The sequence below is a fragment of the Xiphophorus couchianus genome, chromosome 8, assembly GCF_001444195.1.
Source record: "Xiphophorus couchianus chromosome 8, X_couchianus-1.0, whole genome shotgun sequence".
In the NCBI taxonomy this organism is placed as follows: domain Eukaryota; kingdom Metazoa; phylum Chordata; class Actinopteri; order Cyprinodontiformes; family Poeciliidae; genus Xiphophorus; species Xiphophorus couchianus.
This window is the reverse complement of record NC_040235.1, coordinates 5,015,383-5,028,593: the sequence shown is the minus strand read 5'-3', so window position 1 is coordinate 5,028,593 and position 13,211 is coordinate 5,015,383. Positions and strand designations below refer to the sequence as shown.

Sequence of the window (13,211 nt, the reverse complement as noted above, 5' to 3'; positions counted from 1 at the left end):
ATGATTTCACTTAATCCCGCAAGGCACCAGGTCTTCTTAAGTGAGAAACGGAGGGACTGAGATCATTTTCCCTAGTTGTTTTTGTTAATACAGTCATGGCTTCTACTTGTTCAAGTGGAGCTAATTTGTCTGTGGAAGCAACACACCTAGTTGGGGTCATTGATGGTGGTTTTCACTAAAGTTGGAAATAGCAAGCTTATGAAAAGTGTTCACTACATATATGGAATTACACTGAGGGCTACCAATCTTTATGATTGAAGACTGCCATCTATTACCGCAGTATCTTTCCTCATTAAAATGACAAATTTGGTTTTTATCATTGTCTGTTTGTGTAGCTAACCGCACAGCACACTATGACAATTTTTACAGTGAAATCAACTAAATAAAAGAGATATTAGGCTACCAACTGTCTGTTTTAGACAAGCCTCATATGAGCGCATGTTGGATGTCTTTATGTCTGTCATGGCAGAGTGGGCCGTGTTCCAAAGAGCATGACGTCACGTGCAAAAAGGTCAGTAGTGTGTTAGCAGATCTAATGTTTATGACCAGTCCAGTAGGTGTTGTGGATAGGTGAGGGGCAGGATCACATGGTGTTATTAGTGATTGTAGATCACCTCTTGCGGACCTAGTGACTTTAGTGAGTGGGTGATGGGGGAGGTTTTACTTTTTGCTGACCGCCTTTTGCTAATATGGTTTTTTGTCCTTGATCACTGTTTAAACCTGCGGATCCAGTTTTAATACTCTTTTGGACACTGTTCTTGGATATTGATAATATGACAGAATAAAACCATCTTAATTGCATCCTGGAATGGCGTTTTTTGATCAGCTGGCGCGTCAACAAGGATTCCCCTATTCAGCTGCTCGGCAACTTTGTTTGACAGTCACTAATAGTAGGGTTACAATAACTAACTAATAACTAGTTATCAGTGACCACCATTGGTTTTTTGTATATCTACATCTGATTTTACAAAGCAAAAAATTATCCAACACAGGTAGTGATCACACAACTAATTATAGAATAGGAAACATATAACTTTCCTTACAGTCACTTTCTTAGTACTTCTTACTGGTTTCCTCCACAGGCAGCTTACCGTATGTTCACCAGCAGCAGCTGTGTGAAGCACATGATCCTGAAGGTGCGTCGTGATGCCAGAAACTTTGAGCGCTATCAGCATAATAGGGACCTGGTGGTCTTCCTTAACAAGTTTGCAGACACACAGCTGGAGCTGCCAAGAGGCTGGGAAATCAAGACTGACCCACAAGGAAAGGTAGACTACCCCCTCTCAGATTTCAGATTTTTGCCTTACTGTTACACTTTAATGTTTGAGATCATCAAGTACGTTTCAACATCCAACAAACATAGCCCAAATGTGAAGCACTGTTTTGTATTGATTTCATTTATTAAGGGAAAAAGCTTTCTTTACATGATAGAAAACAGTAATTGCCTCCTTTGTTAAATTATTAATGGACTACAAAAAGTATGTTTGATGGGTTGTACAGTGGTGCAGATGGACTGTTGCCTTGCAGCAAGAAGGTTTGAGTCCCAGCCTGAGTCTTTCTGCATAGCTTTTGTATGTTCTGTGTACACCGGCTTCCTCCCACAGGGTTAGGGTTAACCTTCACCCATCATCTAGGAACAGTTTCACTTGCAAGATTTCTGCCTTTTATTTCTCTAGTCTTTCTTTGTGGATCACAACAGCCGAGCCACAACCTTCATTGACCCTCGGATCCCACTGCAGAATGGTCGACTGCCAGGCCACCTGGCCCACAAACAGCACCTGCAGAGACTCCGTAGTTACAGCGCTGGAGAGGTACACAGCCAACACACGTCTATCTGTCTGTGTATCTCAGCACCTTCCCTAGGAGAAACAGAGTTATCCAAAAAGGAACTGTAGCTCCTCCTCTGTCTGCATTAACCAATGAAAAGTGCAAGATATAAGTTTAGTTCACTAAATTAGGTTTACACAAGCAGCCAATCTGTAATGGTCACCTGGAGACAGACTCCACATGCCTTGCTGCTCTCATGTCCTTCAGATGGTTCAGCAAAAAGATGTCTTGACCCAGTCATGTGGTGACAGACCACATGACCCCATATTGAGGTTACATGACTGCATCATAGGGTCATCAAAGACCCCATGATCATTTCTTGAGAACTTTGATAATACTAGAGCGTTTGAAGCAGGAAGGAATCTCTCCCAGCTGGGTGTAGTATATTGGAGGAGCAGCTTATCTACAGCTAAGGAGGAGGATCAGGTTAGAACAGTTCATTAGGAAGTCCATCTCTGTGCTAGCGTCACACTATATAACCAACACTCAAACAATCTCGATAAGTCTATATGACTCTGCTGTTCTTTTCACATCTGTGTTTGCACACTTTTTTCGTTAACACTTTATTTGACGGGTTGTGAATAAGACCGTAATGACACCGTCATAAACATGACATAACACCTGACATAACATGAGCATGAGTAAGTCTTCATGAATATTTATGACTGTTGTCATAAAGTGTCATTAAGTAAATCGTGACACTTTTAATACATAGTGGACATTATTCAAAATGTCTTTATGACAACTTGTCATTAACCAAGAAATCATGATCTGATATAAACTTGTTATAAAAGTATTACTGATTAAACTTTAAAAGTTATGTAGCTTTATGTTATTAAAGCTAAAGTTTAATCAGTAATACTTTTATAACAAATTTATGTCAGATCATAATTTCTTGGTTAATGTCAAGTTGTCATAAAGACATTTTGTCATGGTGAGAGGTTACCAGGACTCGAAGGCAAGCAACAACTACGGACACCAAGCGCAGTTTAACAGATTTATTGAATAATGAGTGCAAATGGGGAGAAAATAGAGAGGCGTTGATCTGCAGCAGCAGGGAGGAACCGGGCCAGAGGAGGAACTGAGGAAAGGTGAGTGGTTAAACAGGGAAGCAAATGAAGGGAATGATGGTGTAACCTGGTGATGGCTTACTGGCTGAGGGTTAGGATGAGCAGAGGTGGGTACATGGGTTTTCCAGCAGTCGGTGCAGTGTGGGATTTCCAGGTGGAGGAGTTCCAGCATGAGACTGAGGGTGGACAGGCAGCAGCTGGCTGGTGGTCGTGGAGGTAGCCAGGAGCGGAGCAGCGAGGATCAGGTAATTAGGTAGTCTGAGCACTAGGGGGTGATCAGAGCTAGTTCTCTGAGGAGGGAATAGATGAGAGAGGAATCAGAACAAGTTAAACACAGTAACAGCAGCACAGAGAGCCAGAGTGTACCACTATAGAAGCAAAATCATCTGGCGTCTGCCTCAGGGAAGCCGCTCCTATTTAAGGCCTTCGCTGATTGGTCTTGATGAGCACCAGCTGGATCCCGTCAGCCTGCCACCCTGTAAATGTAGAGAAACCACTCCCCTGCAGAACCCAACACATTTTGAATAATGTCAACTTTGTATTAAAAGTGTCATGATTTACCGAATTACACTTTATGGCAACAGTCATAAATATTCATGAAGACTTACTCATGTTCATGACAGGTGTTATGTCATGTTTATGACGGTGTCATTACGGTCTTATTCACAACCCGTCAAATAAAGTGTTACCACTTTCTCACTTCTTGTAAACACCCAGTTTTTTTGTTTGTTTTTTTAATTTGTAGGCTGTGTTTTGAATTTACAGAAAGTTGAATTGGATGTAGCTAGAACTAAGATGTGTTCAATTTCCAAAACAATTTTTGGTCCAACAAGTATAAGACAAATGAGACCATGAGGCTCCTGAAGTGACTCTCCAACTGCTACCGATCAGTGAACACCAATCAGTGAACAGTGTCTCCTGTCTTGGTTTGTACTCAGGCCTCTGAAGTGTCCAGGAGTCGAGGGGCGTCTCTGATGGGTCGGCCCGGTAACAGCCTGGTAGCAGCCATACGCAGTCACCGTCAAACTGACCCAAAGCAGCTGACTGCTCTCTGTAAGGGCTGAAATAGCATCTTGTCCTTGACATGGAACCACAGAATACAATACAGTGGGGCAAAAAGTATTTAGCCAGTTTTAGCCAGCCACTGATTGTGCAAGCTGACAACAAGGTCAAACAGCTGCCATTGACACAGGTAATGAGTGGAGAAGATAAGAGGTATGTAAGAGGTAGAAGTCTTGCTTATTTGTGGATGACCAAATGCTTATTTTCCACAATAATTTACAAATAAATTCCTTAAAAACCCTACAGTGTGATTTCCTGAATTTTTGCCTCTCATAGTTGAAGTGTACCTATGATGAAAATTATAGACCTCTCTCAAATTTCTAAATGGGAGAACTTGTACAATCAGTGGCTGACTCAATCTGTTTCCCCCACTGTACAGTACTGTATCATATTTTGTAGAAATTCTTATGGATTAGCTTTTTCCCACCCTTAAATGTTTCAGATTATCAGATGTCAGTAGATAAGTTCATTGTTTTGAAATTATAATTTTATGTATTTAAAGACATAATTCTTTGCAAATAGAATCATTCCAACTTGTTAGTTTATACATTGAATGTGAACAACCATATTTGCCTAAATTTCACTCCTGTCCCGATTACTGACTAGTGTGTATTATCAAGAAATCTCTTAAAATAACCTATTTGACTGCATAGAGTGGATTAAAGAATCTAAACAACAACCCTCACCCTCAATCTCACATTTACCCAAAACATATACAGTGAACCCTCGTTTTTCGCGGGGGTTGCATTCCGAAAAGAACCCGTGATAGGCGAAATCTGTGAAGTAGTTATCTTTATTTTTTTACAATTATTATACAGCATAATTAAATACTCTACATTGAAACCAAAGAACAAAACCTGTTTTCAGGCCTAAGCATTTTTTTAACAAATAGAATGCTTTCTTACAAATAACTACAGTAAAATAATAATTTTAATCATCAATACGAAGTACAGTAGGGCAAATTGTGACTTGCACATTTCACTGTGCCTCTGACACTGCAACCTGACTCCGCTCTCTAGTGGCTTTTTCTTATGATGCAGGTGGTGCAGGTGTGTTTTTTAGAGAGAAGAACATAGTTATTGGTAGTTGTTGTTGCTCTTTTTTCTTCTGGGCAAAAATATTTGCCAAAATTTGCCAAGCTGTATATTTAAGTACCGTAACGTTATTGGCACACAGGTAGAGAAGAAGTGCTGAGACTGTTTAGCCAATCAGGACACACAACACAATGCACTGTGAAAAAAAAACTGCACAAAAAACACTGTGAAGCAGTGAAAGGTGAACCGCGTTATAGCGAGGGTTCACTGTATTGATGACCTCCAAAACCTTTATAAAAAATTTTCTGTAGACTGATGGGACAAAACTGGAACTTTTTGAAAGTTGTAAATTTGTGTATTCATTTACATCTGGCATATAAATGAATGAATAAATAAATAATAATGACAAGGACAACTGTCATGAAGTGCGGTAGAGAGGTGGTGAGGCAGACGCTGAGGACCCAGGTTGGAGTGAATGATGGTTGTTTAATGATGAAATAAATTACAAAAGCATAATAATCCAAAGTCTAGGCAGCATAGAATGAATGGAAGGCTAAGGCTCAAAACTGGTAGCAACAGGTACAGTAGACATCTGACAAAAGACTTGACTGCAAGACAGCTTGACACAACAGATTTGACAAGGACTCAACAAGGAACACAGGTGGGATTAAATAGACAGGGAGACAATCAGGGGAAACAAGAGACAGGTGCAATTAGGTTTGAAAACAGAGGAAATATGAAATCAGGGAGTAAACATTTTTAACTGCAATGTATACCAGTTAGCAGTTTGTAATTTCTGTGTGTATCTGTTATAGCTTACAATGACAAGATAGTGGCATTCCTACGACAGCCAAACATATTTGACATGCTGCAGGAGCGCCAGCCCAGTCTAAGCAGAAACCACGCATTAAGGTAAGCATAGACAAAAAGGGAACTACATCTGCAAAGTATGACCAGAAAAATGTGAGTTGTTTCTGTAGTATAAAATCCAAGTATTTTACATTTCTTTAAATTTGGTTGCTAGAAGTGAAGAAAAAGTCTTTTAGTTCCAACATCATCTTTTTACACAGATTTTAGCTACAATATGTGCAGTTGGGCAAATCCCTTAACGCATAGATTTGATGTTCTGTTGATGTTAAGATCACCGTGTCCTAAAATCCCATGTTGTTATTATGTTAATAGCACCAATGAAGGCTGCATGGTAACTGAACATTATCAAAGTCTTTTGTAGTTAAGCAGAAGAAGTATCCCAAATATATGTTAGTTAATATCTATTTCATAAGTGAAATTAAACTACTTTATTGTATAAATAATGTTTTTTTATCTTTATGTCTTTTTGATGTAGAGAAAAGGTGCACTACATCCGGACAGAAGGTACTCAGGGTGTGGAGAAGCTGTCATGTGATGCAGACCTTGTAATCCTGCTAAGGTAAAACTTCATGAAGGTCACATTTGCAGAGCTGGTACAAGTCATCATCTGTTCACAGAATTGAACCAGAATGTTCATCCAGTTCTGCATTAGAGTTTTTAAAACTGCCCTCATTTCTAAATGAGCTTGTCATATTGGTCTTGCTCAGCCATGTTTTTATCACCTTTTGTGAACTGCTGCACATTAAGGTTAGGACAGGAGGAGGTTAAAGTGCTCTCACAGAATCAGGAGCTCAAACTTTTCCCAAAGTAATTTGCTCTTCAGAAGTGTTTCTCTGGAACTAGAGGTCAAACACAACTTGACTCCCAAGTTGGATCTTAGAATTTCTATGTGTTTGACATAGAAACACTAAGAAAGCTTAGATCTAAGAAATCTAAGCTTTCTTAGATTCTAAGAAAGCTTAGAATCTGCACTTTATAAATTCATAAATAACTCAAAACACCCGCAGGCAGACTTGCCTGGAACTAATCAAGTTCCAGGTTTTATTAAGGTCAATCAATTTCAGAGCAAAACCTGCATCAGACATGATGTGATAATAAATTTTTAAAACCTTTTATCAACTTGACCCATGTCCACACAACATTATGTTCCGACTTTTTGTAATAATGTATCTTCTTCTGCTTCTGTCTTTGCAGTTTATATGAAGAGGAAATCATGTCTTACATTCCACCTCATGCCGTCCACCCTGGGTTCAGTTTCTCCCCTCGCTGTTCACCCGCTTCCTCCCCACAGAGCTCTCCTGGTTGGTTTTTTTAACTGTTCATGTATCATTCTGGCATCAGGGCTTTCTTAATGCACTCTGGCACATCTACTGGAGGCCACAACGCACGTGTGGGGGTGTGCACGCATGTGTATATACTGAAGGGAGATTCTAAAAAAGGAAGTTGGGTCACAGCATCAAACTTTAGTCTATAATTGCTCTTCTTTCTCTGCTGTTCTATTGTCTTTGGGAAAAACATAAAGTGGAAAAGCTGTCAGCACACACCAGGGCAAGATGAATGTAGGTTTTGATGTCAAACTACTGAGCCAATTGTCAGGGAAAAAGTATTTCATGCTAAACTGACTCTTTGAACCCAATGTTGAAGTTTTTTCCCCCTTTTCTTGAAAAGGAAAACCGAAATGAGTTTTACTGATCGAGTCTGGGTGGACAGTCCTGACTCAGCAACAGGTCTACTGCATAATATTGAATAATTGTTTCTTTCAGAGGCACAGAGAAGACAGAATGAAAATGCATCATGCCAGTTTAGATTTGGGGACAAAAATGTTTGAAGTTCCTGGATGGATTAACAAATGTATGCAAAATGGGCAATTCCAGTATATGAACACTTGTGTTTTGATAAATTAAATACCTGGAAATAGTTGGGATTCAACCACCAAACATACATTTATTTATATTTTGGTGACTTTGCCCGCATAGTTTTCAACACAGATCTACAGAAGACAGCAAAGATATTTTTCTGTCTGATTTTAAAGTGACAACCTGACAACATAAGATTACTGACTCCGAGGGAAGAGGCAAACAAATCCTGAAATATTTGCACTGCCACCTCATGGACTTAACTTTACAAATACTGTAGGTTCAAACCTATTGTATAATTACTGCATGGGTGATTATCTTTAGTCCCTACTGATTTGTATTTACCCTGATGCTATGAGTAGTTTCATTTTATTTCTAAAACACTCATGTTGGAATTAAGAGTATTTCCTCATTGAAAATGCAAAAATGAACTCAAAAGATTAGGACTGAACAAATGTGGATCATTAGCAAACCACTAATCAGTAGGCTAACAAGACGTAAAAGCTTCATATGGGACCTGAAAGACAAATGACTGAAAATACAGATTTACAATGCTGACTGTTAGACAGCCTGTGCATCCAAGATATCTTAAAATGTTGTATTTCATTGGAGTTGTGTTCTCCTAGTAAAACTGGTTGCCTGGGATCTACCTTCCAGGCAGATCCTTCTGCCCCACTCAGCTTCTACTTTTAGAAGCTCTGGGAACCAGCAGTAAACCTGCAGTATGAGAGCAAAAAGCTGTTAGGAACATATGGACCAATTAGGCCTGTGGCATACGATAAATTAAAACTATCGACGTCATTTTAATTATCGGCATTATCGTCTCTTCCGGCCTTTTTCTCTTTCTGTTGATGACACCGAATGAAAAAAGGCTCAACTCCGGTGCTCTCCACTGACTCCCCCTTCCTCATTTTACTTAGTGTAAAGCCCAGCGCCATGACACGATCTTACAGCTGGGCCCATTTTCAAAACCTGACAGATCACACATTAGCCGACAGAAATCCTAGGTATATCGGTTCGATCGGTTCGTTTCTGCCGTGTGGTTTCCAACAATGGGCACAAAATAATGACTAAAAGTTAAGTGAACTAATTTTAAAACCAGGCATTAATCAATGCTTTACTACAATCTACCTGCAATGCATGTGGCTAGTGTCAGCGTAAAATCCTGACTGAATGAAAATCATTATAACCTATTTACGTAACGAAATACAGCTGAAACGTTACCGGGTTGCAACTGCGGTAGCAATTTCACTCCAACTCCTCCCCTTGTCATTGCTATATTCTTTGCATGCTGAATAGACATTAATGTTGTTTCCACATATCATCTCCAATGTCCGCTGGACTTCGGGTTGCGTCTGTCAGCTGTTTGGGATTCCCCTCCGTAATTTCCCCTCAGAAAGCACAGAGGGAGTCCACGCTTTCTGATTGGCTACCTGTCACATTCAACAGGCTGCGTTAACGCTTCCTGTGGGAAAACTCCTGATTTGGATCGGAGCGGCAACAACGATCTACCGTAACACACCACACAATCTTAGAAAGACCAACGTTCTAAGATTGTTGTAAGGGGAAAATAGGAGCAAAAAATCCCGTAGTGTGAACTATTGCATCAGGTAGTCGGATGTGCCCATTTTCTCTATTTAAATCTAATTATTACTGAAGGGCAACATAATATACAGACTTCATAATCTGCACTCTTTTGGTTGAATGCAGTATTTATTTCCACTTTGGCTTTATGTTGTTTAGTTGTTTTTTTTCAATTGAGTTTTTTGTTAATGGAGACTGAGAATCCATTTTATTTCTGTTTTTGGTTGTTTTGTTTATTTTGTTTATCAGCTCAAGTGTTAAATGTTCTTTTGAAAATAAAGTGTATCTATCTTTGGCAGGAAATCGCATGCATTATTACGTCATTTCCATTAAATCAGTGTAAAAAGGTCTTCAAACAATATTATCGTTTATCGCAATAATTTTTGAGACAATTAATCGTTGAGCAAAATTTGCTATCATGACAGGCCTAGGACCAATCAGATATCTGATGCATGATGAAGTTTGGTTATTCAGAGCTTGTAACAGCCGTAATTGTGTAGTGTCTCTTTAAGACACTCTAGTGTTGCTAGTGACGTCACAAGTATGCGCCACGGCTTCTCTGTAGAGAGTGTGGGAGAAACGTGCTACGACAGGTTAGCTTTCCTTAGTAATGTTACGGGTTGTTTGGACTCTGCTAATTTGCATGTTTGATATTATAGCAGCCGTTCAACCGGGCTTGTAAGGTTGGTGAAGAGAGTTTATTAAAAGACAACACTGTGGAAATTCCCAGTACCAGTGTGGCTGTGCGTTTTTGATCGCCCAGACGAGTCTGCCGCCTCCTCTCCTCCCTTAAATACAACCCGAGCATTACAAGCTTCTGGGAAATAATTTCTTCAGGTTAGTATCAATAAGGCACAGTGATCATAGTCATGTCTACATCAGGTATCATGAGGTCTGTAAACAAAATACAGAGAATTACTGGCTGAGCTGAAATAGCCCCGAACAGCATGGAGGTGTTGTTATGAGGAATGTAGTACCTACATCAAAGACTGAAAATAATAAGTTATTCTTTAAGAGAGGTTTTGTTTCATGTGTACACCTGCAGGTCTGCAGAGAGCCAGGGCCCCAGCTCCTTATCGCAGAGATTTTGAAGCCAAGCTGCGAAACTTCTACCGCAAACTAGAGGCTAAAGGCTATGGCCAGGGACCGGGCAAGATCAAGTAAGAACAAGCACTCATCACCTTGTTGTGACCTCAAACTGAAGCTGAAATGCAATTGGATCAAAGGAAGTGCTGTGTTTGGTGTGTTCTTACAGACTGCTGATACGAAGAGAACACCTGCTGGAGGGAACCTTCAACCAAGTGATGGCGTATTCACGCAAAGAGCTGCAGAGGAACAAACTCTATGTCACCTTTTTAGGGGAAGAAGGGTAAGCGTTGCTTCGCCACTCCGTACAGCTCTGTGTATGTTTCTGAACTGAATATGAGGACGGCCTTTATCTTGTCATCTATAGATTAGATTACAGCGGTCCATCCAGGGAATTCTTCTTCCTGCTCTCCCAGGAGCTCTTTAATCCATACTATGGTCTGTTCGAATACTCAGCCAATGACACATACACCGTTCAGATCAGCCCCATGTCAGCTTTTGTTGAGAACCATCTGGAATGGTAAGTAGAGCTTTAACAAATTGGGATTTAGATTACTAAAAACTTTCACTAACTGTGACTAACACCAATAATCGACTATGCAAAAGCATTCAAGATTTTAATGTGACAAGACAAAGTGGTACATACCGGTAATTATGATGTAGAATAAAAATCTTACATGGTTTTAAACATTATGAATAAATTACACAAACATTCATAAACCTCAAACTGTACTACTTGTTTTAATACTGTGTCCTGTCTTTGTGCAAACCCTATTCCTATGAAGTTGGAACATTGTGTAAAAATAAAAACAGAATATGATGATTTGCAAATACTTTTCAACCTATATTCTATTGAATTCACTACAAATACAAGATATTTAATGTTCAAACAGATATACTTTATTGTTTTTTGCAAATATTTTCTTATTTAGATTTTGGTTCATGCGACACAAAGTAGTATCATGTATCATTAACCTTCCACTCCAAATTGCTGCACTACTTTACGTTGGTCTCTCAAATAAAATCCAATACAACTTTGTGGTGGTAACACAACAAGATGTGAAAACATTTGAAGGTAAACATTGAATGACGGTAGAATATACAACACATACATGACCAGTCAGATGTGATGTTGGTGTTTTATTCTGTAGCTTCCCTTCTTTATACTATCAAATTATGATTATCTGGATACAAAAACTTTTTCATTTCATCTAATGCATGTGTGTCTGGTTCAGGTTCCGTTTCAGTGGCCGTATTCTCGGCCTGGCTCTGATCCACCAGTACCTGCTGGATGCCTTCTTCACCAGACCCTTCTACAAGGCTCTGCTCAGACTGTCAGTACAACATGCATGTGTCATTTTGATTCAACATGTACCACATATGAAAATATTCCCATTTTTGGAGATGTAGTAATTCCTCATGGTAGATTTGGAATTTGACAAAGTGATACATGTCAGTTTTTTAAATCACTGATATATTAGAGTTTAAGGATTTATTAAAGAAGCCATGGAAAGCTAAAAATGTGCCTCATTTGAACTTCCCTTCTTTCCAAGACCACAACATGTATGTAATGCAGATAACCTGCCTGACCCCAGTGCAGCAGTGTGGACTGTCAAATTGAGTTGTGTGTGTCTTGCAGGCCCACAGACCTGTCTGATCTGGAGTACCTGGATGAGGAGTTCCACCAGTCTCTCCAGTGGATGAAAGACAATGACATCACTGACATCTTGGACCTCACCTTCACTGTGAACGAGGAAGTTTTTGGCCAGGTTAGAACACATCTGCCAGCATCAATTAAAATGTATTAAGTAAACCATCTTCTTAAAGATATACATCTGTAATTAGACATGCTATTCAAGTAATTTTCATAGTTTAATGAATTTAGATGAACTTGGAGTGCATGGAAAGGTTGTACTCACTTGAGACACTTTTCCACTAGGCCACCTCTAACAAGTTAGGTCTCGGTTCGCCGCTGCCCAATTAATTTTTCATTAGCAAATCCGACGAGGCTCAGCCCGGCTGTTCTCCGAACTTTATACCTACTTCAGGAGTAGAACTAGCAGCACTGAGCAGGGTACGGCACCAAAACTATTTGATTAACAGCTGACCGCATTGACTGATTGGCTCATGATTTATGTCACTGAAAACAGCAAACAACATTTAGCATTTAACTGTGGACCACTGACATGCCATCTATCAGAGAGCTGCTCAGTATGGAGTTTATTTATGAGTTTAATCAGGAGCACCAGCAGGAACACATACTGTAACATTTGCAGTAGAATGACTGTGAATTCGCAGCGCTGCAATCCGGCAAGCGGTTCTTAATATGGACTGTAATAAAGAAGAGAGACACACTGCAGATGTGGTCAATTTTATGACGTTGCTGCTGTTTTGCGTCAACAGTGTGAAACACTGGAACTACATAATGTTAACTTGTGAATTAAAAAATAATAATAAAGTTTATGCATGACTATTGGTTGCTATTGGTTTATATCTTTTGACTGCATTACCAAAATCCAAAGGGTTGCACATTTTAAAAAATAAAGTGCCAGACCGTAATTATAGGCACAGTAAAAATAATCAACTGATCTGAGCCTTTATCTTTATTATCTTTGGGCCAGCAATAAATTTCTATAAGACAAAATTAAATATCCAGATTTGTTTTAGTCCATCAGGACCAGAACCTCGAGGTTCTACATTACTGAATGTCTGCAAACATCAGCAGAGAGTTGACCACAGCTGCTGCTGCTCATGTCCCGCCCACAATAGTGAGGAACAGAGCACATAATGGGGTGACACATGGGGTAGGACCAACTGCACAC

At 39.6% G+C, this 13,211-nt stretch overlaps 1 protein-coding gene across 5 annotated transcripts in view; it reads left to right on the top strand.

The window, feature by feature from the left end:
* hecw1a (HECT, C2 and WW domain containing E3 ubiquitin protein ligase 1a) overlaps window positions 1–13,211 on the top strand; it is a 68,368-nt gene that overhangs the window by 49,957 nt on the left and 5,200 nt on the right. For all 5 annotated transcript variants that reach the window (XM_028025815.1, XM_028025814.1, XM_028025813.1 and 2 more), the window contains 11 exons: window positions 1,083–1,268; window positions 1,677–1,811; window positions 3,836–3,950; window positions 5,809–5,905; window positions 6,339–6,422; window positions 7,058–7,164; window positions 10,349–10,463; window positions 10,559–10,672; window positions 10,757–10,909; window positions 11,625–11,723; window positions 12,029–12,158. In XM_028025815.1, coding sequence (XP_027881616.1) covers window positions 1,083–1,268; window positions 1,677–1,811; window positions 3,836–3,950; window positions 5,809–5,905; window positions 6,339–6,422; window positions 7,058–7,164; window positions 10,349–10,463; window positions 10,559–10,672; window positions 10,757–10,909; window positions 11,625–11,723; window positions 12,029–12,158 — 1,335 coding nt within the window. The remainder of the gene's footprint in view (window positions 1–1,082; window positions 1,269–1,676; window positions 1,812–3,835; window positions 3,951–5,808; window positions 5,906–6,338; window positions 6,423–7,057; window positions 7,165–10,348; window positions 10,464–10,558; window positions 10,673–10,756; window positions 10,910–11,624; window positions 11,724–12,028; window positions 12,159–13,211) is intronic.